The 26,225-nt window shown below is 37.3% G+C and overlaps 1 protein-coding gene across 1 annotated transcript in view; it reads right to left on the minus strand.

Moving 5' to 3' along the window:
- The window catches only part of LOC123946521 (ankyrin repeat domain-containing protein 26-like), a 180,633-nt gene that overhangs the window by 108,907 nt on the left and 45,501 nt on the right, over positions 1–26,225 (minus strand). The window contains 6 exon segments of the mRNA XM_046011883.1: positions 1,009–1,150; positions 1,503–1,536; positions 3,421–3,588; positions 19,284–19,432; positions 21,947–22,029; positions 22,240–22,270. Coding sequence (XP_045867839.1) covers positions 1,009–1,150; positions 1,503–1,536; positions 3,421–3,588; positions 19,284–19,432; positions 21,947–22,029; positions 22,240–22,270 — 607 coding nt within the window.

Below are 26,225 nucleotides of genomic sequence, written 5' to 3' on the forward strand. Positions count from 1 at the left end.
GCATGGAGTCTGCTTAAAATTCTTTCTACCCTTCCTCTCTCCCCCTCTGTTCTTTTTTTTTTTTAATTTATTTATTTGACAGACAGAGATCACAAGTAGGCAGAGAGGCAGGCAGAGAGAGAGAGGAGGAAGCAGGCTCCCTGCTGAGCAGAGAGCCCTGATGCGGGGCTCGATCCCAGGATCCTGGGATCATGACCTGAGCGGAAGGCAGAGGCTTTAACCCACTGAGCAACCCAGGCACCCCTCCCCCTCTGTTCTTTTCCACACCCCCAGTCATGCTTGCTCTCAAATAAATTAATTAAATATTAAAAAAAGAAAAAGAAATAAAATATATGAGTACTTTTTGCATATAAAGGGTTATTACCTGCCTGAATTACAGTTATGGTTTCATATGCATATATATATATGTCAAAACTATCAAATCATACACTTCATACATGTGCAGTTGCCCTAACTTAAGCTGTTGAGGGGGAAAAATCTCTATTGTAAGGAAAAATATCTAAAACAGTGGCTGAGACACGGAAAGAAGGATATGACACAATGCAAGATGAAGCTGAGGACTGTGGTCTTTCACCCCAAAACGATGAGAAGTAATAGCTAAGCTTTAAGCAAGGGGGTCACGTGATGAAATATAAATTTTTAAAAATATATGGTAACTATGGTTGCAGTGTAGACCAAGATCCTGGGAGGTGGAATGACAGGGAAAACAGTCCGAGGTCGTTTCAGTATTCTAGGACAAATATAGTAGTAACCTGACCTTGGGTGAGGGCACGGAAGAGGAGAGTTAACACACATCAGGTGTGCCATTCCCATGACGAAAAGCATAGTGGAAATTACAGCTCTTTGGCTAAGAGTATTCAACATTTCTCTATTTTCATACAAAACATATTTCTGAGATGAGTAGCTCTATAACACATCAGTGTTGTACGGTACAGCACGAGACAAGAAGTTCACATATTACTATAGTAATGTACATACAAAGGCTTCATATTTACACAATGGTCTTACCTTTACAATGCATGCCATGTTGTTCAATTAGCGACATGCAAATCTTATGATTAGAGCAAGGCATGTGGAAATCCTCCAAAATTGTTTCAGAAGATGGAGTTAAGTCATCAAGATCATCCATAGAATCAAGTTTCTTTTTGACCTACAAATAAATAATACTACTTCAAAATGTCCCCTAAATATTGATAAAATATACTAAGTGTAGAGAGATGATAAATACCCATATCTTTTTATAAGAGCAAAAAAAAGGTACTTTCAAAAGGACTGATTTTTATCAAAATGACCTTTATCAATAACTAGTGTTTCTGAACAACTTTTTCAAAGTATATGTCTGTACAACAAAGGCAGATTTTCTATTTTTTCACTATACTTTTCCTAAAGTAATATTTTATCATGGAATAATATTTCTGATAAACATTATTTATCAAAATAACATCATAAAATAAAAATTTTAAAATTAATAAATGGAAAAAAATTTATATATATATATTTACCTCTTCCAAATCACTAGATATTTTCTTTATAGATCTAAAAAAAAAACAAGTCTTTTCAGGCAAATATTAAATACTTAAAATACAAATAATATCTAAATCATATCTAAATTATATTATTAATAATTTTAACAAAGCATTAAATTTAGATCAAACTGACAAAAAGCAAAGGAAAATCATAACGTTACTTGCATTATTTGATACGAAGAAACATACCACATTTTTTGTTGTCATTTTCAATAAAAACAAGCTTTTACTGGTTCTAAAAACTATTTGGAAAGTGCAAGTTAAGTTCTTAAATGAAAGAAACCCTTTTTTAATAATCATGATATTAGTGTTTTGAGGATCTACTGTGTAAATACTATGCATTATTATGAAAACTTCGCATGTTTTAAAGGTATTTTAAGCCTCACAACAATCTTATAAACATAGGTAATCATATTAGGTATTTTACACAGGAAGAAAATGGGGCACAGAAAAAAGTAACTTCCGAAAGCTGGTACAGGGGGTCAGGAGTAGACCCAGCATCAAATCCAGGAAATGTGCCTTCAAAACATGTGTTTTACAGTATATGGTGAAAGTAATATTTAAGTGTTTTTAAGTTATCTGATAGCAAAGGAATCTATTAGTATTCCAGTTTTAGCTATAATTGTAAATATTAATTCATGAATCTTAATCTTTTTTTAAATAAAAAGACTTCATATGTAGGCAATATTGAAAATCTACTTTCAAACAACTCAAGATTTGCTTCCTCTAAATAAGTTGATCAATGGGCATTCATTTATTCATTCAACTGTTTATTCACAGACACTTATTGAGCACACTATATATGTGTCAATGACACTGTTGGTACAGGAATCTTCAGCTTTTGTAATTTAGAACTTTATAAACCAAAAGTAATAATCTATGATAGATTGATAGTTTATTTTTCAATTATAAATAAAATCTTTCCCCTTCCCCCAGAATCTAAACAAATATTAAGTAAATATAACCAGATAACTCAAAGTCCCTAATAAAAACCATAGCTATTCATGATACTGTCAAAGGCACTGAATATCTAAAATTATCAAGGAATGGGGGCACCTGGGTGGCTCAGTGGGCTAAAACCTCTGCCTTCAGCTCAGGTCATGACCCCAGGGTCCTGGGATCAAGCCCCACATTGGCTTGCAGCTCAGCAGGGAGCCTGCTTCCCTTCCTCTCTCTCTGCCTGCCTCTCTGCCTACTTGTGATCTCTGTCTGTCAAATAAATAAATAAAATCTAAAAAAATTATCAAGGAATGATTAGTTCTATTCACAATGGCCTAAGGTTTGTATATTTACTATTATACGTATTGTTTTAAATCAATGAATGATAGTATCTGCATATTCAATTATATGACAATACTCCACTGTGGAAGCAATTCTGAATAAACAATTTCTTGACACAAAACTACATGAATAGGAGTACTAAGGACAATTACTACATCATCTTTAAAAGAATGTAATACAATCAATAAGCTTTCTAACATTTGGAAATATGAACAAAATTAAAATAAATAACCATGTCTATCTCTATTGGATCATTGCTGGGAGCATACAAAGGTATTCTAAAAGTTCCCATCTTAAAATTCAAAAATAAAAAAAATTCTTTTAAACTCCACATTCTTTTTCAGGTATCATCCATTTCTCTATTACCTTTCCCTGAAAAAATTCTCTAAGGAGTTATTTATACTTATTCATTACAGTTCAACTTCCATGGTGACTGTCCAAACTGCTCCTTGTCAAAGTCACTTGTCCTCATCTTAACCTTTCAAGCAGTGTGTCTAATATACTTGAGTATTTCTTGTCTTCTCCTGTACCTACACTACAGCATTTTATTTCCATAAAAAGTAATCACTGTTAAAATTCCTTCAGAGGGAAATAAAGAATTTATAGATTTTACCTTCCTTCATCCTGATCCGTTCCACTTGAAGTGCTGTCATCATTCATTTGTAGTGGACGAGAAATTAGAGAAGGGGCTTTTGCAAACCTTGATGTAATCACAGATTCTTGTGATATTTGTTTTTCTTTATCCCCTTTCCTTACTTCCTTTATATCCAAAGCAGGATCACTGTTTTAAAAAATCCATTTAAAATATCCATTAAAAAGCTAATGTTTTCGGGAGCCTGGGTGGCTCAGTTGGTTAAGCCACTGCCTTTGGCTCAGTGGTCTTCTCCCCTCTCATGCTTTCTCTTACTCTCTATCCCTCTCTCTCAAATAAATACTCGACCATTCTCTTATACCATACACAAATATAAACTCGAAATGGATAAAAGACCTCAATGTGAGGCAGGAATCTATCAAAATCCTAGAGGAGAACATAGGCAGTAACCTCTTCGACATAGGCCACAGCAACTTCTTTCAAGACATGTCTCCAAAGGCAAAGGAAACAAAAGCAAAAATGAACTTTTTGGGACTTTCTCAAGATAAAAAGCCTTTGCACAGCAAAGGAAACAATCAACAAAACAAAGAGACAACCCATGAAATGGGAGAAAATATTCACAAATGACACTACAAACAAAAAGCTGATATCTAAGATCTATAAAGAACTCCTCAAACTTAACACACACAAAACAGAAAATCACATCAAAAAAATGGGCAGAGACATGAACAGACAATTCTCCAAAGAAGACATACAAATGGCTAATGGGCACATGAAAAAATGTTCATCTTCACTAGCCATCAGGGAGATTCAAACCAAAACCACATTGAGATACCACCTTACACCAGTTAGAATGGCCAAAAGCAACAAGACAGGAAACAACAACTGTTGGAGAAGATGTGGAGAAAGGGGAACTCTTTTACACTATTGGTGGGAATGCAAGTTGGTGCATCCACTTTGGAGAACAGTATGGAGATTCCTTAAGAAATTAAAAATAGAGCTTCCCTATGACCCTGTAATTGTACTACTGTGTTTTTACCCCGAAGATACAGACGTAGTGAAAAGAAGGGCCATCGGTACCCCAATGTTCATAGCAGCAATGGCCACAATCCCCAAACTGTGGAAAGGGCCAAGATACCCTTCAACAGACGAATGGATAAAGAAGATATGGTCCATATATACAATGGAATATTATACCTCCATCAGAAAGGGTGAATACCCAACTTTTGTATCAACATGGATGGGAATGGAGGAGATTATGCAGAGTGAAATAAGTCAAGCAGAGAGAGTCAATTATCATATGGTTTCACTTATCTGTGGAGCAAATAATAACACGGAGCACATTGGGAGATGGAGAGGAAAAGTGAGTTGGAGGAAATCGGAGGGGGAGACAAACCATGAGAGTGATGGACTCTGAGAAACAAACTGAGGGATTTGGAGGGGTGGGGGTGGTGGGTTGGTTGAGTCTGGTGGTGGGTATTAAGGAGGGCACATATTGCATGGAGCACTGGGTGTGGTGCATAAACAATGAATATTGGAACACTGGGAAAAAATTAAATTTAATTTAATTTAAAAAATCTTTTAAAAAATTTTTAGAAGATTTAAAAAGCCAATGTTTTCTAATAATTTTACTGGTAAAGAATAAAAAAAAACAATTTTTTGTAAAATTCTGCTACCCATCTCAATTCCTTTATTACTTCACAGAACAGTTATGAAGTCCAACCATATATAAGCAAATACACATCCCTTGCTTCAAAGACTGATAAATATGCAATTACAGTACAACGTCTTTGTGGTGACAAAGCAGCTGTGGACCTCTTTGTAGGAGCTGTGGAACCAAGCACCATAAACCAAGGGACCTAGGAAAACTCTTGCCTACCCATGTATCAGACAACAGGCACACTCACTACAGTCCCAGCTGTGGATCCAGCAATAGCTCATACACTGGCTCCAGCCCCTTCCTCTCAACCACATCTAGCAGCCCCTGGAAAACACTTAGATAATCACCTATTAAAAAAAGAGCATTTTGAGTGAGGAGGAGTCAAGATGGCGGAGAAGGAGCAGTCTGAAACTACATCAGGTAGCAGGAGATCAGCTCGATAGCTTATCTAAACATTGCAAACACCTACAAATCCAATGGGAGAGCAAAGAGAAGAAGAACAGCAACTCTAGAAACAGAAAATCAACCACTTTCTGAAAGGTAGGACTGGCGGAGAAGTGAATCTAAAACGACGGGAAGATAGAACGCGGGGGGAGGGGCCGGCTCCCGGCAAGCGGCGGAGCAACGGAGCACAAAATCAGGACTTTTAAAAGTCTGTTCCACTGAGGGACATTGCTCCAGAGGCTAAACCGGGGTGAAGCCCACGTGGGGCCAGCGTGGCCCCAGGCCCCGCAGGGTCACAGAAGGATCGGGGGTGTCGGAGTGTCGGAGAGCTCGCAGGCATTAGAACGGAGAAGCCGGCTGCAGAGACAGAGCCGAGGACTGAACTCTCAGCTCGGGGTTACCTTGAGCTGGTCGCAGGCTGGGTGAGCTCGGAGCGCGGCTAGAGGCTGGGGATACGGGAGTGATTGGGTGCTGTCCTCTGGGGGCGCACTGAGGAGTGGGGCCCCAGGCTCTCGGCTCCTCCGGGCCGGAGACTGGGAGGCCGCCATTTTCATTCCCGTCCTCTGGAACTCTACGGAAAGCGTTCAGGGAACAGAAGCTCCCAAAAGCGAACCCGAGACGATTACTTAGTCCGGCCACCGGTAAGGGCGGTGCAATCCCGCCTCGGGCAAAGACACTTGAGAGTCACTACAACAGGCCCCTCCCCCAGAAGATCAACAAAATATCCAGCCAGGACGAAGTTCATCTATCAAGGAGAAAGCAGATTCAATTCCTAAGACAGCAGAGCAATTCCAGAGGAGGAGAAAGCAAAGCACGGAACTCATGGCTTTCTCCCCATGATTCTTTAGTCTTGCGGCTACTTCAATTTTTTTTTCTTTTTTCAATTTTTTTTCTTTTTTCAATTTTTTTTCTTTTTTCAATTTTTTTCTTTTTTCTTTTTTCTTCTTCTGCTAAATTTTTTAAAACTTTTACCCATTTGTTTTTTAACGTTTTTTGACTAGTTCATCTAAATATATATATTTTTTCTTTCTTTTTTATATTTTTTTATTTGTTTTATTTTTTAAATTTTTTTCTTTTTTTTTTTTTTTTTCAGAACCTGTTTTTATCCCCTTTCTCCCCCCCACAATTTGGGGTCTCTTCTGATTTGGTTACAGCGCATTTTTCTGGGGTCTTTGCCACACTTTTAGTAGTTTATTTGCTCCTTCATACCCTCTTATCTGGACAAAATGACAAGGCGGAAAAAATCACCACAAACAAAAGAACAAGACACAGTACCAAAGGCTAGGGACCTAATCAACACAGACATGGGTAATATGTCAGATCAAGAGTTCAGAATGACGATTCTGAACATTCTAGCCAGGCTCGAAAAAGGCATGGAAGATATTAGAGAAACCCTCTCTGGAGATATTAAAGCCCTTTCTGGAGAAATTAAAGAACTAAAATCTAACCAAGTTGAAATCAAAAAAGCTATTAATGAGGTGCAATCAAAAATGGAGGCTCTCACTGCTAGGATAAATGAGGCAGAAGAAAGAATTAGTGATATAGAAGACCAAATGACAGAGAATAAGGAAGCCGAGCAAAAGAGGGACAAACAGCTACTGGACCATGAGGGGAGATTTCGAGAGATTAGTGACACCATAAGACGAAACAACATTAGAATAATTGGGATTCCAGAAGAAGAAGAAACAGAGAGGGGAGCAGAAGGTCTATTGGAGAGAATCATTGGAGAGAATTTCCCTAATATAGCAAAGGGAACAAGCATCAAAATCCAGGAGATGCAGAGAACCCCCCTCAAAGTCAACAAGAATAGGTCCACACCCCGTCACCTAATAGTAAAATTTACAAGTCTTAGTGACAAAGAGAAAATCCTGAAAGCAGCCCGAGAAAAGAAGTCTGTAACATACAATGGTAAAAATATTAGATTGGCGGCAGACTTATCCACAGAGACCTGGCAAGCCAGAAAGAGCTGGCATGACATATTCAGAGCACTCAACGAGAAAAACATGCAGCCAAGAATACTCTATCCAGCTAGGCTATCATTGAAAATAGAAGGAGAGATCAAAAGCTTCCAGGACAAACAAAAACTGAAAGAATTTGCAAACACCAAACCAGCTCTCCAGGAAATATTGAAAGGGGTCCTCTAAGCAAAGAGAGAGCCTAAAAGTAGTAGATCAGAAAGGTACAGAGACAATATACAGTAACAGTCACCTTACAGGCTACTAATGGCACTAAATTCATATCTCTCAATAGTTACCCTGAATGTTAATGGGCTAAATGCCCCAATCAAAAGACACAGGGTATCAGAATGGATAAAAAAACAAAACCCATCAGTATGTTGCCTACAAGAAACTCATTTTAGACGCGAAGACACCTCCAGATTTAAAGTGAGGGGGTGGAAAACAATTTACCATGCTAATGGGCATCAGAAGAAAGCTGGGGTGGCAATCCTTATATCAGATCAATTAGATTTTAAGCCAAAGACTATAATAAGAGATGAGGAAGGACACTATATCCTACTCAAAGGGTCTGTCCAACAAGAAGATCTAACCATTTTAAATATCTATGCCCCTAACGTGGGAGCAGCCAACTATATCAACCAATTAATAACAAAATCAAAGAAACACATCAATAATAATACAATAATAGTAGGGGACTTGAACACTCCCCTCACTGAAATGGACAGATCATCCAAGCAAAAGATCAACAAGGAAATAAAGGCCTTAAATGACACACTGGACCAGATGGACATCACAGATATATTCAGAACATTTCATCCCAAAGCAACAGAATACACATTCTTCTCTAGTGCACATGGAACCTTCTCCAGAATAGATCACATCCTGGGTCACAAATCAGGTCTCAACCGGTATCAAAAGATTAGGATTATTCCCTGCATATTTTCAGACCACAATGCTCTGAAGCTAGAACTCAATCACAAGAGGAAAGCTGGAAAGAACCCAAATACATGGAGACTAAACAGCATCCTTCTAAAGAATGAATGGGTTAACCAGGAAATTAAAGAAGAATTGAAAAAATTCATGGAAACAAATGATAATGAAAACACAACAGTTCAAAATCTGTGGGACACAGCAAAGGCAGTCCTGAGAGGAAAATATATAGCGGTACAAGCCTTTCTCAAGAAACAAGAAAGGTCTCAAGTACACAACCTAACCCTACGCGTAAAGGAGCTGGAGAAAGAACAAGAAAGAAACCCTAAACCCAGCAGGAGAAGAGAAATCATAAAGATCAGAGCAGAAATCAGTGAAATAGAAACCAAAAAAACAATAGAAAAAATCAATGAAACTAGGAGCTGGTTCTTTGAAAGAATCAATAATATTGATAAACCCCTGGCCAGACTCATCAAAAAGAAAAGAGAAAGGACCCAAATCAATAAAATCATGAATGAAAGAGGAGAGATCACAACTAACACCAAAGAAATACAGACAATTATAAGAACATACTATGAGCAACTCTACGCCAACAAATTGGACAATCTGGAAGAAATGGATGCATTCCTAGAGACATATAAACTACCACAACTGAACCAGGAAGAAATAAAAAACCTGAACAGGCCCATAACCAGTAAGGAGATTGAAACAGTCATCAAAAATCTCCAAACAAACAAAAGCCCTGGGCCAGACGGCTTCCCAGGGGAATTCTACCAAACATTTAAAGAAGAAGTAATTCCTATTCTCCTGAAACTGTTCCAAAAAATAGAAATGGAAGGACAACTTCCAAACTCATTTTATGAGGCCAGCATCACCTTGATCCCCAAACCAGACAAGGATCCCACCAAAAAAGAGAACTACAGACCAATATCCTTGATGAACACAGACGCAAAAATTCTCGCCAAAATACTAACCAATAGGATTCAACAGTACATTAAAAGGATTATTCACCACGATCAAGTGGGATTTATTCCAGGGCTGCAGGGTTGGTTCAACATCCGCAAATCAATCAATGTGATAGAACACATTAATAAAAGAAAGAACAAGAACCATATGATACTCTCAATAGATGCTGAAAAAGCATTTGACAAAGTACAGCATCCCTTCCTGATCAAAACTCTTCAAAGTGTAGGGATAGAGGGCACATACCTCAATATTATCAAAGCCATCTATGAAAAACCCACCGCAAATATCATTCTCAATGGAGAAAAACTGAAAGCTTTTCCGTTAAGGTCAGGAACACGGCAGGGATGTCCATTATCACCACTGCTATTCAACATAGTACTTGAAGTCCTAGCCTCAGCAATCAGACAACAAAAAGAAATTAAAGGCATCCAAATTGGTAAAGAAGAAGTCAAACTATCACTCTTCGCAGATGATATGATACTATATGTGGAAAACCCAAAAGACTCCACTCCAAAACTGCTAGAACTTGTACAGGAATTCAGTAAAGTGTCAGGATATAAAATCAATGCACAGAAATCAGTTGCATTTCTCTACACCAACAACAAGACAGAAGAAAGAGAAATTAAGGAGTCCATCCCATTTACAATTGTACCCAAAACTATAAGATACCTAGGAATAAACCTAACCAAAGAGACTAAGAATCTATACACAGAAAATTATAAAGTACTCATGAAAGAAATTGAGGAAGACACAAAAAAATGGAAAAATGTTCCATGCTCCTGGATTGGAAGAATAAATATTGTGAAAATGTCTATGCTACCTAAAGCAATCTACACATTTAATGCAATCCCTATCAAAATACCATCCATTTTTTTCAAAGAAATGGAACAAATAATCCTAAAATTTATATGGAACCAGAAAAGACCTCGAATAGCCAAAGGAATATTGAAGAACAAAGCCAAAGTTGGTGGCATCACAATTCCGGACTTCAAGCTCTATTACAAAGCTGTCATCATCAAGACAGCATGGTACTGGCACAAAAACAGACACATAGATCAGTGGAACAGAATAGAGAGCCCAGAAATCGACCCTCAACTCTATGGTCAACTAATCTTCGACAAAGCAGGAAAGAATGTCCAATGGAAAAAAGACAGCCTCTTCAATAAATGGTGCTGGGAAAATTGGACAGCCACATGCAGAAAAATGAAATTGGACCACTTCCTTACACCACACACGAAAATAGACTCCAAATGGATTAAGGACCTCAATGTGAGAAAGGAATCCATCAAAATCCTTGAGGAGAATGCAGGCAGCAACCTCTTCGACCTCAACCGTAGCAACATCTTCCTAGGAACAACGGCAAAGGCAAGGGAAGCGAGGGCAAAAATGAACTATTGGGATTTCATCAAGATCAAAAGCTTTTGCACAGCAAAGGAAACAGTTAACAAAACCAAAAGACAACTGACAGAATGGGAGAAGATATTTGCAAACGACATATCAGATAAAGGGCTAGTATCCAAAATCTATAAGGAACTTAGCAAACTCAACACCCAAAGAACAAACAATCCAATCAAGAAATGGGCAGAGGACATGAACAGACATTTCTGCAAAGAAGACATCCAGATGGCCAACAGACACATGAAAAAGTGCTCCACGTCACTCGGCATCAGGGAAATACAAATCAAAACCACAATGAGGTATCACCTCACACCAGTCAGAATGGCTAAAATTAACAAGTCAGGAAATGACAGATGCTGGCGAGGATGCGGAGAAAGGGGAACCCTCCTCCACTGTTGGTGGGAATGCAAGCTGGTGCAACCACTCTGGAAAACAGCATGGAGGTTCCTCAAAATGTTGAAAATAGAACTACCCTATGACCCAGCAATTGCACTACTGGGTATTTACCCTAAAGATACAGACGTAGTGATCCGAAGGGGCACGTGTACCCGAATGTTTATAGCAGCAATGTCTACAATAGCCAAGCTATGGAAAGAACCTAGATGTCCATCAACAGATGAATGGATAAAGAAGAGGTGGTATATATACACAATGGAATACTATGCAGCCATCAAAAGAAACGAAATCTTGCCATTTGCGACGACGTGGATGGAACTAGAGCGTATCATGCTTAGTGAAATAAGTCAGTCGGAGAAAGACAACTATCATATGATCTCCCTGATATGAGGACATGGAGAAGCAACATGGGGGGTTAGGGGGATAGGAGAAGAATAAATGAAACAAGATGGGATTGGGAGGGAGACAAACCATAAATGACTCTTAATCTCACAAAACAAACTGGGGGTTGCTGGGGGGAGGTGGCATTGGGAGAGGGGGAGGGGGCTATGGACATTGGGGAGGGGAGGCGAACCATAAGAGACTATGGACTCTGAAAAACAACCTGAGGGTTTTGAAGGGTCAAGGGTGGGAGGTTGGGGGAACAGGTGGTGGGTAATAGGGAGGGCACGTTTTGCATGGAGCACTGGATGTTGTGCAAAAACAATGAATACTGTTATGCTGAAAAAAAATAAATAAAATGGGGCAAAAAGAGCATTTTTAGAAAACTAGATTTCCTACAGTAAAGTTCCAGCACACCACTGGAGCAAAAACAAAACAAAACAAAACAAAACAAAATCGGGTTTGGATACACTGGAAAGGAAGTCATTAAAGACTACTTCAAATGCAAAGACAGCAATGTAAAACTTCAAAGAATATAAAAAGTCAAGGAAATATGATACCACGAAATGTCACAATAATCTTCCAGTAATTGATTTCAAACACATGAAGATCAGTAGTTTATCCAAAAAAGAATTCAAAATAGCAGTTTTAAGTAAACTCAGTGAGCTACAAGAAAACACAAAAAGCCAATTCAGGGGTGCCTGGGTGGCTCAGTCGGGTAAGGTCTGCCTTCTGCTCAGGTCATGATCTCTAGGTCCTGGGATTAAACCCCAAATCAGGCTTCCTACTGAGCTTCTCCCTCTCCCTTTGCCCCTCCCTCCTGCTCATACTCTCTCTCTCTCACAAATAATTTCTTTTTAATTTTCTTAAATAAAATGATTTGGTAACTTTTGTATACTTTTAGCTTACTATTTAATCCTAATATAAAAAGCTAGATTTACTAATATAAAATTATAATTACTTTTTCATGTACTAAATGCATGCAAGAGAATATTATTAGCATATAGCTACATAAACTCACAAAAAGACTAAATTTCCCACAAGAGATTATTAATTTAGGAATTGAACATGAGCCCCTAAGAGCACTGAAAACAAAAACAAAGCTAGCAATTATTGTTTTGTTAAAACTGTTAGATAATTATTTTAGTTAAAATTTAACATTCAAAAAAGAAGGATCTTACTGAAAGCAATTATTAAACAATCTTTCTCGACCTAAATTTCAAAAATAAATCTATAATTACAGAATATGAAATAGCTTTCATTTTGAACACAGTTGATAGAAGCAACTTTTAAATAGAAAAAATCTAGTTAAAGTCGCCTCAAACTTAGGGTGGGGGGAACCCAACTCTGAAGCGATAGTAACAAGAAGCCACCAGATGCAGTTTTAAATGTGTGTAATTGATCGAGGCCTACTGGCCTCACTCGCCAACCAGGCAATGTCAGCTCCTCCTTTCTAAAAGAAAGCCAAGATGGAACAAAATCACTCCAATACACATGCCCTGAGTGCCAGCCAACCAACAACAGTCTCACCCAAATTACCATGGTGTTTCAGATGATGACAAACCACTTAATTCTCTGACAGTCCCCCAAACCTTAAACTCTACTCTTCCCAAATCCTTATATAATAACAGACTGCTCTGTCAGAAAAGACTGACCAGCATAGTTCTCACTTACTAGCAGGCAATAAATTAGCTTCATCTTTTTATTTTACATATTGAGGGCTCATAATCCGTTCGCAAGAATTGTTAAAGTCTTATAATAATTTACCATCATATTTCATTTTCCCTAATAAAATATAAATGAAGTTTGTGATTCCTTTGATCCATTTTACTATAATTAAAACTAACATAAATACCAGTAAAAGAATAAGTAGCAAGTAACCACAATATTGGGCCCCCCAAAAATTTAAAAAAAAAAATGTATACAACTGACAGGTTAAATTGGTAGAAGGGACCCATGTCAAACTTTCCTTTTGTTTAAGTGAGAATTAGTATTATGTTAAAAACAATACATGCAGGTTAAACTCCATTCACTCAATATATATTTATTGGATAAAACTATATATGCTAGAACGTTTTCTAGGCACCAAGAACATGGCAATGAACAGATAAAAATCCTACTCATGAGTGAAGTAAACACACAAAAAAAATAAACTACACAGGCAAAATAGCCAGTAATAGAGGAGAAAAACTAAAGCAGAGAAATCAAATTTTGATGTGCTCTAGGATAAGAAAGAAATCAGGACATTTCCCAAAATATAGGATAACCAAGAAATCGGGATAACCAAGAAAAGTCTTAAATTTTTTTTAAGATTTTATTTATTTATTTGACAGAGAGAGAGATCACAAGTAGGCAGAGAGGCAGGCGGGGGCGGGGGGAGCAAAGAGCCCGATGTAGGGCTTGATCCCAGGACCCCCACATCATGACCTGAGCTGAAGGCAGAGGCTCAACCTACTGAGCCACCCAAGCACCTGAAAGGCCTTAATTTTTAAGCAAAAATTTTTTTAAAAAAAGGAAGGCGCAAGGAGCAAGCAAGCCATAAGAGTATTGATGGGAAAATCACTCCCGACAGAGTCAACAGCAAGTAGAGAGGTATGCTCAAAGTGTTTATAGTGAGCAAAAAAAAGAAGCGAAACATTCAGTGTGCCTCGACAGAGTGAAAAGGACAGAAAATAGGAGTTCAAATCAAGGAGAGGTGGTAAGCAATAGGGAAAGACCCGAGATGAATAGATCATACAAGTCTTTGTAGGTGTTAGAAAGAACTTCGGCATATACTCTGAGTGAAATGGGAGGCAACTGGGGTTTGAGCAGAGGAAGACATAATCTGACTTATGTTTTAAAAGACCCACTGTGTTTAGAATTAATGGAAAAAGAAAAGACAAAAGAACAAACAAGAAGACCAATTAGTTAATTATTACACTTATACAGACAACAGATGACAGTGGCTTGGTCATGGAGGATGTGTTTGGCTTCTGGATATATTTTGAAGGAAGACCTGACGAGACTGGCTGACAGATTAGATGGGATGTGTGTGAAAGAGAAAAAGACAGGAGTCAAAGATGATACCAAGTTTTTTGGCAGAGCAACTAGAAGAATTGTCATTAACTTAATTAGGAAAGACAAGAAGGGCAGGTATAAGAAATAATATCAGTAGTTCAATTTTGGACATGTTAAGTTTGCAATACCTAATAACTATCCCAAAGAAATATCAAATAGGTGGTTTTATATGTACGTCTGGAATTCCACAGAGAGATGTGGACTGGAGATACAAACTTGAGGATTATTAGAATATACAAGATAGCAAAAGTCAAGAGAAAGAAGATCAAGGACTGATTCCTGGAAGGAGAATCAGGAGAATGAGGAGAAAGAAGCAAATCAGGCTGAGATGCACAGACTAGAAAGGCAGGGGGGAAACCAGGTGAGTGAGTGATATCCTGAAAGCTAAATGAAGATAGAATTTTGGAGAAGAGAGTTTTCCAATGGGTCAAATATTGCTGATAGGTTAAAAAAAATGAGATCTAAGAAATTATGTCTAGATGTATTAAAATGAACATCAGTGGTAACCTTTGAAAAATCAATTCTGGAGTAATGGGAGTAAAAATTACTAGTGAGAATTCAAGAGTGAATGGGAGGGAAATAAGGATCATTGAGTGTACATGGTTCTTTTAAGGATTTCATAGCTAAGTGGAATGATCATAGATGACTTAATTTTCTTGTTTAGTTCAATCCTTACACAATGGTGATGTAGTATTTTTGTAATATTTTGAAATTTTTTAAATTGCATACATGTAGCACTAATTTTTTTTTTTTAAGTGCCTGACCAAGGGGACGCCTGAATGGCTTAGTCGGTTAAGTCTCCGACTCTTTTGTTTTGGCTCAGGCCATGATCTCAGGGTTGTGGGATCAAGCCCTGCACAGGGCTCTGCTCTCAGTGCCAAGCGGTCCCTCTCCCCACCACCGCACCTCACCCCCACTCTCTCTCTAATATAAACAAATAAAATCTTTTTAAAAAGCCAGACCAAGGCATTAAAAATTCATGAAATTATACAAGCAAAAGACTCCTTAAAATTTTTTCTAGATATATAATATTATATAACCTGATTATCATTTTTCTCATGCTTAGAAAGACCACAGAAAAACTCTAAGTTCCAACAGCAGTATTTCATGCTTGATAAAAATCATCGAACTCTAGGATATCTTCTACTATCCAAAATCATTAGTCATATTAAAATTCTGTAAGTAAAGTACAAGGGGTTTAGAATGTAGAAAATATTCCTATTTTGTAAACTGAATTCTCATAAATTCTATAATATGAAGTCACTATTGAAAATTTTGGTGGGGTGCATGTAGAAATAGATTCTCTTTAAAAAGGAAGGATAATAGCACACATGCATGGTACCTTAAGAAGATTCAACGCATTAGAGACATCTTGGTTTATAGCACAGGGATCAAATCAAATGTTTGTATAGAACATGGGACAAGTTGCCATATGAAATCTCTTGGTAATACTCAGATCAATTTGAGGGTCCAACATTTGAGCACTCGTACATTAGGAACCAAAAACCAAAACCTAGTGACTAGCAATTTTGTTGGAAATAAGAGTGCCAGTATAGCAGGTAACTTCTTTTTGCAACACAGCAGATTTTAAAAGTATTCCATTTTCCACAGAACTCGACCATTCTCCTACACCATACACAAAGATAAATTCTAAATGGATGAAAAACCTCAATGTGAGACAGGAATCCATCAAAATCCTAGAGCAGCACATAGGTAGTAACCTCTTTGACATCAGCCACAGCAAATTCTTTCAAAACATGTCTCCAACGGCAAGGGAAACAAAAGTGAAAATGAACTCTTGGGACTTCCTCAAGATAAAAAGCTTCTGCACAGCAAAGGAAACAGTCAACAAAACAAAGAGACAACCCACGGAATGGGAGAAGATATTCGCAACTGACACTACAGATAAAGGGCTGATATCCAAGATCTATAAAGTACTTCCAAACTCCACACCCAAAAAACAAATAATCAAGTCAAAAAATGTGCAGAACAACAGACACATGAAAAAGTGCTCCACATCACTCGGCATCAGGGAAATACAAATGAAAACCACAATTAGACACCACCTCACACCAGTCAGAATGGCTGAAATTAACAAGTCAGGAAATGACAAATCCTGGTGAGGATGTGGAGAAAGAGGAACCCTCCTAGACTGTTGGTGGGAATGCAAGCTGGTGCAACCACTCTGAAAACAGCATGGAGATTCCTCAAAAAGTGGAAAATAGAGCTACCCTATGACCCAGCAATCACACTACAGGGTATTTATCCTAAAGATACAAATATAGTGATCCGAAGGGGCACGGGCACCCGAATGTTTATAGCAGCAATGTCCACAATAGCCAAACGATGGAAAGAACCTAGATGTCTATCAACAGATGAATGGATAAAGAAGATGTGGTATATATATATATATATATATATATATATATATATATATATATACAATGGAATACTATGCAGCCATCAAAAGAAATGAAATCTTGCCATTTGCGATGACTTGGATAGAACTAGAGGGTATTATGCTGAGTGAAATAAGTCAATCAGAGAAAGACAATGATCATATGATCTCCCTGATATGAGGAAGTTGAGAGGCAACATCAGGGACTTGGGGGGTAGGAAAGAAATAAATGAAACAAGATGGAATCAGGAGGGAGACAAACCGTAAGAGACTCTTAATCGCACAAAACAAACTGAGGGTTGCCAGGGGGAGGGGAGGAGGGAGAGGGTGCTTGGCTTATGGACATTGGGGAAGGTATATGCTATGGTGAGTGCTGTGAAGTGTGTAAACCCAGCAATTCACAGACCTGTACCCCTGGGGCTAATAATACATTATATGTTAATAAAAAAAAAATTTGTTAAAAAAATGGGCAGAAGACATGAACAGACACTTCTCCAAAGAAGACATACAAATGGCTAAAAGACACATGAAAAAATGTTCATCATCATTAGCCATCAGGGAAATTCAAATCAAAACCACATTGAGATACCACCTTACACCAGTTAGAATGGCCAAAATTAACAGGACAGGAAACAACAAGTGTTGGAGAGAATGTGAGAAAGGGGAAACCTTTCACACTGTTGGGAATGCAGGTGGGTGTAGCCGCTTTGGAAAATAGTGCGGAGGTTCCTCAAAAAGTTAAAAACAGGGCACCTGGGTGGCTCAGTGGGTTGGGCCTCTGCCTTCGGCTCAGGTCATGATCTCAGGGTCCTGGGATCGAGTCCTGCATCGGGCTCCCTGCTTGGCAGGGAGCCTGCTTTCCTCCTCTCTCTCTCTGCCTGCCTCTCTGCCTACTTGTGATCTCTCTTTTTCAAATAGATAAACAAAAATCTAATACACACACACACACCTATATATATATTTTAAAAAGTTAAAAACAGAGCTACCCTAAGACCCAGCAATTGCATTACTGGGTATTTACCCCAAAGATACAGATGTAGTGAAAAGAAAGGCCATATGCATCCCAATGTTCATAGCAGCAATGTCTACAATAGCCAAACTGTGGAAGGAGCAGAGGTACCCTTCAACAGATGAATGGAAAAAGAAGATATGGTCCATATATACAATGGAATATTCTGCAGGCATCAAAAAGGATGAACACCAACATCTGCATCAATGTGATGGAACTGAAGGAGATTATGCTGAGTGAAATAAGTCAAACAGAGAAAGACAATTATGACATGGTTTCACTTATTTGTGAAACATAAGGAATAGCATGGAGGAATTAGAAGGAAGGGAAAAATGAAGTGGGGAGAATCAGAGGGGGAGAAGAACCATGAGAGACTACGGACTCTGGGAATCAAACTGAGGGTTTTAAAGGGGAATGGGGTGGGGAGTTAAATGAGCCCAATGATGGGTATTAAGTAAGGCATATATTGCATGGAGCACTGGGTGTTATAAACAAACAACGAATCACAGAACACTACATCAAAAACTAATGATGGACTGTATGGTGACTACCATAACGTAATTTAAAAAAAAGAAAAAGAAAAAGAAATGCTGGGATAGAAAAATAAATGAGTAAATAAAAGTATTCTAAAATTTGCATAAAACATGACATCAAACCAAAAATTTTAAATATACTTTGTTAAACAATCAGTACCTTATAGACCTAAACTCATTTTTTCAAACAGTCACATACTACATTGTTTTACAGGGGTGAAAATTTACTTCCCTATTGACAGATACTTAGACTATCTTCAACTTTTTTATATGAAAATAATGCTATAATAAATATCCTTAACATATGTCATATTTTATATCTATAAAAATGTATAATAAATATCCTTAGAATAATGTGTGTGTGTGTGTGTGTTTACACAATTCATGTTTTCCTCTAGGATCTAGTCCTGGCAATGAAGCTCTTGGGATAAAGGGACAGAATATTTAAAGTTTTTGAAACACACTGCTAAATCATCCTTCAGAAAGAGTTTACCAATTTTATTGAACAACAGTGTATAAGAATTCCCTTTTCTTCACATCTGCTAACTTTGGTTGTTAATTTTTTAATAAAATATTTATCATTATGATTGCAAAAAATGCTATCTCATTATTTAAATTTTTCTGATTAGCACCCAAGATGAAATAGCCTTACTAAAAAACATAAAATTTGTTAATCATGAATGTTAGCTCCAACTAGAATTTGTTTTATAGGAAAATAATAATTACTTACTATTTAATATTGCTATAGGCTTACCCATCAGAATCTTCATTTTCCGTAATAGGACATAGGTTGTTATCAGTTTTTCCACTCGCTATTGGATGCATTAGTCCAGCAGCAGCAGAAGCATATACGCTTTCTAACACTGCCATTTCATCATTTTGGTGCTTCTCCGTTTCTTCAATCTTTAATGGAAGTTTGATACAAAGGATAATCGTTACTAGTTTATTCATTAAAAAGAACTTTTTTCATTAATTATACATGTTTTAAAGATTTTATTTATTTATTCATCAGAGAGAGAGAGAGAGAGCACAAGCAGGAGGAGGTGCCGGCAGAGGGAGAAGGAGACTCCCTATTGAGCAGGGAGCCCAATGCAGGACCCCATCCCAGGACCCTGGGATCATGACCCGAGCCAAAGGCAGACTCTTAACCAACTGAGCCACCCAGTCATCCCAGAACTGTTTTCAATAATTTCAATCAAAATCAATCATTTGACTCTTAGCTTTTCATAATTTTAATTGATAAAAATATTTTGTGTTTATCATTACAAGTAACTGCAATTTTTATAAATTCTGCTTCATTTCTGTTTCAATAAAAAGAGAGGAATTGGGACCCATGGGTACCTTGTTGGTTAAATATCTGCCCTGGGCTTAGGTCATGATCCCAGAGTCCTGGGACAGAGTTCAGGCCTCCTTCTTCTGCCAGTACTTCCCCCTGCTTGTGTGCACACACTGTCTCGCTCTCTCTCTCTCTGACAAATAAATAAAATCTTTAAAATAACTAGTTTGGTTTATACTTTTTGCCATTTGCATGTCAAACTCTTGGTCTTCTTTCACTTCAAACGTAACCCGTGGGTTCCTTACTTTTTTATTTTCTCTGTCACTATCAAAACTCATTTTTGTTAAAAATATGCTCAAAGTCTGATTTGTTATCATTTTCATAGTCTGATTTATTTTCACTTAAAGAAAGATCAGAAGATGACTGGCAACTATGATCTGAGGATGAATGGGAAAGAACAACATTTTCGGGTCTAGACTCTTTCTGTTCAGGTAATGCCTGAAATGCTACAAAGACAGGCACTGCAGATGCAACTCTTTTTTCACAATCAAGTCTATCATTTGTCAAATTAGAAGGTATTTCCATTAGGTTTGCTCCTTCTTTAAAGTGACTATTTAGTGACTCTTCCTTAGGATAAGCAGTAATTTTGTTGTTTGTGTTTGTTTTTTTTTCCACAAATTTCACCAAACTTCTGCTTTAACTCTCTGGTGATGAGTTTTAACTTATTTTTCCACTCTAATTTGTCTTGTTTGGTCTACATGTCCTCACACTTTTGAACAGAGGGGTGTTCTGAATATAAAAATATATCATCCTTTCTATCACATTCCTTAATCATTTGGGTTCTTGAGCCATTTTTGATAGATACAAAAATGGAAAGTTAAAATGCTGTATTTGATTTTCAGATGTCCTTTCTGTCAGCATACGTGTTTGTAAAATAACTTTATCCTTAAGTAATCAAGTATGGACAAAGAAAAAATTAGAAAATAATTAAAATTTAACTGTTAAATTTCTTAATCTATGTTAAGCTGCTCCCAAGTCACTGGATTGTAACTAAGAAGCGAAAATAACTTGCCCTAGCCTGAGACAGAAGAAAAACACAAATCCATAAACTTAACTTTGTCAGTTTTTTTAAACTAAACAATTCATTACATGTTACAGCTACCAAAAAATGAATTAGATGATTTCCAATGTTACAAACTTAAAAATATTTTATCTTACCATACCTTAAACAGTGAGCCCCAATAGTGCATTTGAGGATTTTTTTAAAGATTAATAACTAGAGAACAGGCAAACTTATTATTAGGAGCCAAAATCAATAAACATCAATCAGAAAGAAAAATAAATTCCTAAATTTTAATGCAAATTACATACTATGATAGTGTCATACATCACTATAAATTATCTGCCTGTATCCAGCTATTGTAACGTCCACCGAGAGTGGATAAGAAAAATGTTAATAACATCTACAGATTCCCTATACGGAAATGAAATAACTGAAAAAGTGTCAGTTTATTACCCAAACACAAAAGTCCCATTCTGGAAGGTTTGATTCTACAACAGGCAATTATGTTGATTTTATGACCCCTACGCTCTGAAGTCAACTACACAGAGATCACAAGGCAAAATAAATCTTTAGTCTTGGCATTAGTGACTGGCAATACAGAAGTGCACATTTTGAACCACTGAGAACTGCACATTAAGAACCACTAAGAACCATTCCTTCTACATGAATCTAGGTCAGTAGTCATCATTGTTGTACTGCTCATAATTTCAACTGCTTAAACAAACAGTTCAGTATTTGATGTTACCTTTTCAGCATGTAAAAACTTACAAAAATGGAAGAAGCAAGCAATATTCAGGAATTTTTTTGGTCCAATTCCAAGGATAAAGTTTAGCTATAAGTTACTATAAATTATAACAATATTTTAAATTTGGTAACATTATAAAATTTTACAAAAATATTAAATATTAACTTATAAATTAATTTAAATATTAAATTATAAATTAATATAAATATTAAATTATAATCTATCAACTTCAATACGTTCTCTTCAGAAGATAATTTCAATTGAACTATTTTACATTCTTAAAGCAGGGAAAACAATATAAAATTGGAAATTGAAATTTAAATTTGTATATACCTGCAGGTGTTTATTTTCACTTTCACTAAGACTTTCTTCCTCTTCTTCTGTTGTCATTTCTAAGTCTAATTCTGCTGAAAAATCTATATGTGTAATTAAAATGGACAAATTAGAATGGTTAGATAAAAGCTATAACCTTCATAAAAATAGAAAACAACATCTTATCAATTAAGAGTTTAAATTAAACTTAATCTTTAGCTGAATATTTACTTTAAGAAATACTTTTAATTATCAAAAACTTCAACAAACCATTTGGGAAATACTAAATGTCACTAGGTTGAAAGCATACAAACATCTGAAAGAATCACTCACAAATTCATCCACCTAACACCAAGGAACAAAACAATCAGAAGCAAAATTTTAAAATGCATCAGAAAGATATAAAATCACAACATACTATTCTTTACCTTGTTACAGTACCTCTTAAACAACACCCTAAGCTTCAACTACAACATTACTCATGGTTTCCAAAATTACTAGTATTTTTTATGCCTTTATCAGTGTACAACCTTCCTACAGGTGTATTTCCCTGATGAATGTAAACCTTCCTAAAATGTTTTCCTCCACTACTTGACAAATTTCTTCACATCTCGTAGGACACAGACTGCTACGTAAAGTCATCCTTGATTAAGGCTACCCTTCCCTAGATAAACAGATCTCTTTCTTTGGGGCTACATTAGTACTATACAGATTTTTCTAGTGCATCTTCACCACCAGAACTGTAAGTTATTTCTTTATGTATATATATTCCTTTTGTTACTAGACTGTATGGAACAACCTCTCTCTCTCTCTTTTTTTAAGGGGGGGGAGGAGAAGAGGGGGAGAGAATTTTGACCAGGCTCCACGCCCAGCACTGAGGCCCACATGGGGCTTGATCTCACAACTCTGAGATGATGACCTGAGCCAAAATCAAGTGTTGGACATTCAACCGACTGAGCCCCCCAGGGGCCCCTGTATGGGACAATCTCTTAAATCATCTCTCTGTTAAGACAATCTCTTAAATCATCTTTATTTTACTCAGTAATTATTTACTGAGTTCTCAGTAAGTGCTAGGCACAGGTTTAAAGAAGCATGTAGATAAAAGGTGTCAGGAATGGATTTTGTAGAGATAATGCCTGAACTGAGACAGCAACACTGAGGTCAGCCGGATTCAAAGGGGTTAGAGGGCAGAAAATGGGGGGAGTATAGAAGCCTGTTGTAAGACAAGGGAGAGAAACACACAACAGGATAAATATCTGTCTACAATATAGGAATCAAAGAGCAGTTCAGAATGCCAGAGAAAAGGGCAGAAAATAGAAAGGGCTAGAGAGCTTAGCAGAATTCAAAATTATGAAAGCTTTGTATGTAATTTTAAGATACCTGGACACAAACATGTTTTCAACAATGGTTCACAATCATATTTGCATTTGAGACAGATCACTCTAAATGCTGTGGAGAGGGATGAATTTGAGGGGCATTGTAACAAAAGACGGGAGATGAATTAGAAGGCACTGATGCAAAATAAAGATGAAGCACACCTGAACTGACAGATGGTTCTAGAAATATTGAGGATATAAAATTATCAGGGCTGGTACCGAACAAATCTACATTAAATGAATAAACACACAATCTTGGATCCCTAGCAACCAACTTTGCTCATTACTTTATGAAAGGCATCAAGTGGGAATTATTCTACATGAACTGTTTTAAGTTGCACGTATTTATTTTATAATTTTTCTGCTCCATGTCTTCCTGTGTTACAGGAGCCTGTGAGTACTTTGTTTTAAAAGTCCTGCTTCTTGGATCCACCAAGCTCATGAGGAAGTAACAGGAACAAGTCACTTGCAGAGGTAAATAACTTTTAATTCATTGTCTGCATTCACTACTCTAGGAGATAATTTAAAATCTTTTGAAAATATAGTGTTAATTTGACAAGTAAAGAAAGAACTTAAAACTACAGGGGTGAAAAAAATACTGTACAATTTATTAGTACCAACCTGATCATATGACTGACGAAAGGCACTGAGTTAACTGGTACATTAAGTAGAGCACACATTAGATATGGTTAATCAATAGATGGAGTAGATCAGGAGAATATTATTTTTAAATGATATAGTACACCTTAAAACCAATATTCCACCTATTCATCAAAATTAATGAAGGGGGGCACCTGGGTGGCTCAGTCAGTTAAGCGGCTGCTTTCAGCTCAGGTCATGATCCCAGGGTCCTGGGATGGATTCCGGCATCAGGCTCCCAGGTCAGTGGGGAGTCTGCTTCTCCCTCTGCCCCTCCTCCCACTTTTTCTCTCAATCTCTCTCAAATAAATAAAATCTTTAAATAACAACAACAACAATAATAATAATAAAGGGCATCTGGGTGGCTCATTGTGGTAAGTGTCTGACTCTTGATTTCAGCTCAGGTCATGATCTAAGGGTCATGAGATCGAGCCCCACATCAGACCCTATGCTAAGTGTGAAGCCTGCTGCTTGGGGTTCTCTCTCCCTCCCTCTCCTTCTGCTTCCCTCCCTCCCTCCCCACTTTCTTGCTCTCTAAAACAAAAAATAAAAATAATAAAACAAGGAGATAGACTATGCGTACATAGTTGAGAAGATGGTACTATATAGTAAATTATCAATGATTCCCATTATTGCTGGGAAAACCAACTCTAAAATGAAGTCATAGAGAATGTAGGAAATATTTTAATATTTGGTTTGGGTAGTTGCTTTTTCTAGTTACATTGAATATAATTTGACCAATACTTGTGAATTTAAAGCTATAAAAATAAAGCTAAGAAACTGTGTTTTAAATAAGCAATCTTTAGACCTCTACCTAGTATTCCTAACTGGGCACAAACTTCTAAATATAATCCTGCCACCCACTCTCAAGTGAATGCTAAAAACAGCCTAAAAGAAATTATTTTCTCCTAATTCTTTTTTAAAAAAAGATTCTATTTATTAAAATAAAAAATATGTATTTCAGAATTAGTGTCACACTTACTGATAATAAAAATTTTAACATTTAGGGAACCAATCCCGTATTTCTATAGTTTCCAAAAGTAGTTTGATTTGGTAGATCATATCAGTCTTTCGAGGGTTTTTGGAAACAGCTATCGTATCAAAAAATTAAATATCTTTCCAAAAAAAAAAGCCATAGCTTCCGTATCTCATTTGAATAATGAATACCGACGTAACCTGTATCTTTGATGTCCAATAGACCTGAGGAGGATGAATACGTGGCTATGATTGACCCCATGTCTAGCGCTCCATCTGCTTTCAGTATTCTTCGTGGAGCAGCTGTGATTGAATCTGTTCTAGTGCAAATACCCTCCAGCCATCTCAAGTGAATTCCTGGAGTTTCTTCCACAACTCCAAAATTTACCAGCTAAGGTGCCTTTCCCTTTTCCCTCATTCCCCCTTCACTATGCCCCTTCAAAAAGTAATTTCTGGGAGTGCCTGGATGGAATAGTGGATTCAGCATCCGGCTCTTGATTTTGACTCAGGTCTTGAGGGCAGGGTCCTCAGATTGAACCCTGCATCGAGCTCCAGGCTCAGAAGTAAGCCTGTTTGAGGAATCTCTCTCCCTTAGCCTTTGCCCCTCCCCCTGATCGTTCACTGTCTCTCTCATTCTGGCTCCCTAAAACAAATAAAGAAAATAAATCCTAATAAAAGACTTACTTGTGGATCTATGGTCTTGATTGCTCTGCTTTTACACCCTTTTTATTAGGGATTATCTCCACCACTTCTTTCCTCTTTATTTAGCACTAGGATCTTACATCTATAACCTCTCTTTCTGCATCTCCACGCGCCCCTCTAGCTAAAAACATGCTCACAATAAAAAACAAAATAATGGGTTTTCCTTGATCCTATGGTGTCTTGAAGTATCCAGTGGCCTTTCCAGATGTCTCTGTGTGGAAGTACACCCTTGCTACGGAGCACATGACCCAAGGACCTTTGACATTCGCATCATCTGACAGGTCAGAATGCAGGATCCCAGACCTGCTGCTCATAATGTTCATTTTTTTTTTTTAATTTTTTCAAAGATTTTATTTCTTTCTTTGACAAAGAGAGATCACAAGTGGGCAGAGAGGCAGGCAGAGAGAGAGGGGGAAGCAGGCTCCCTGCTGAGTAGAGAACCCGATATGGGGCTCAATCCCAGGATCGTGAGATCATGACCTGAGCACAAGACAGACGCTTAACACATTGAGTCACCCACGCGTCCCTCACAATGTGCATTTTTAACAAGGTCTCCAATGATTCAGTAAAATTGGAGAAATTCTGGTCTATACTGAGTCTGCTGCCAC

Source organism: Meles meles, chromosome 7, assembly GCF_922984935.1.
Source record: "Meles meles chromosome 7, mMelMel3.1 paternal haplotype, whole genome shotgun sequence".
Classification (NCBI taxonomy): domain Eukaryota; kingdom Metazoa; phylum Chordata; class Mammalia; order Carnivora; family Mustelidae; genus Meles; species Meles meles.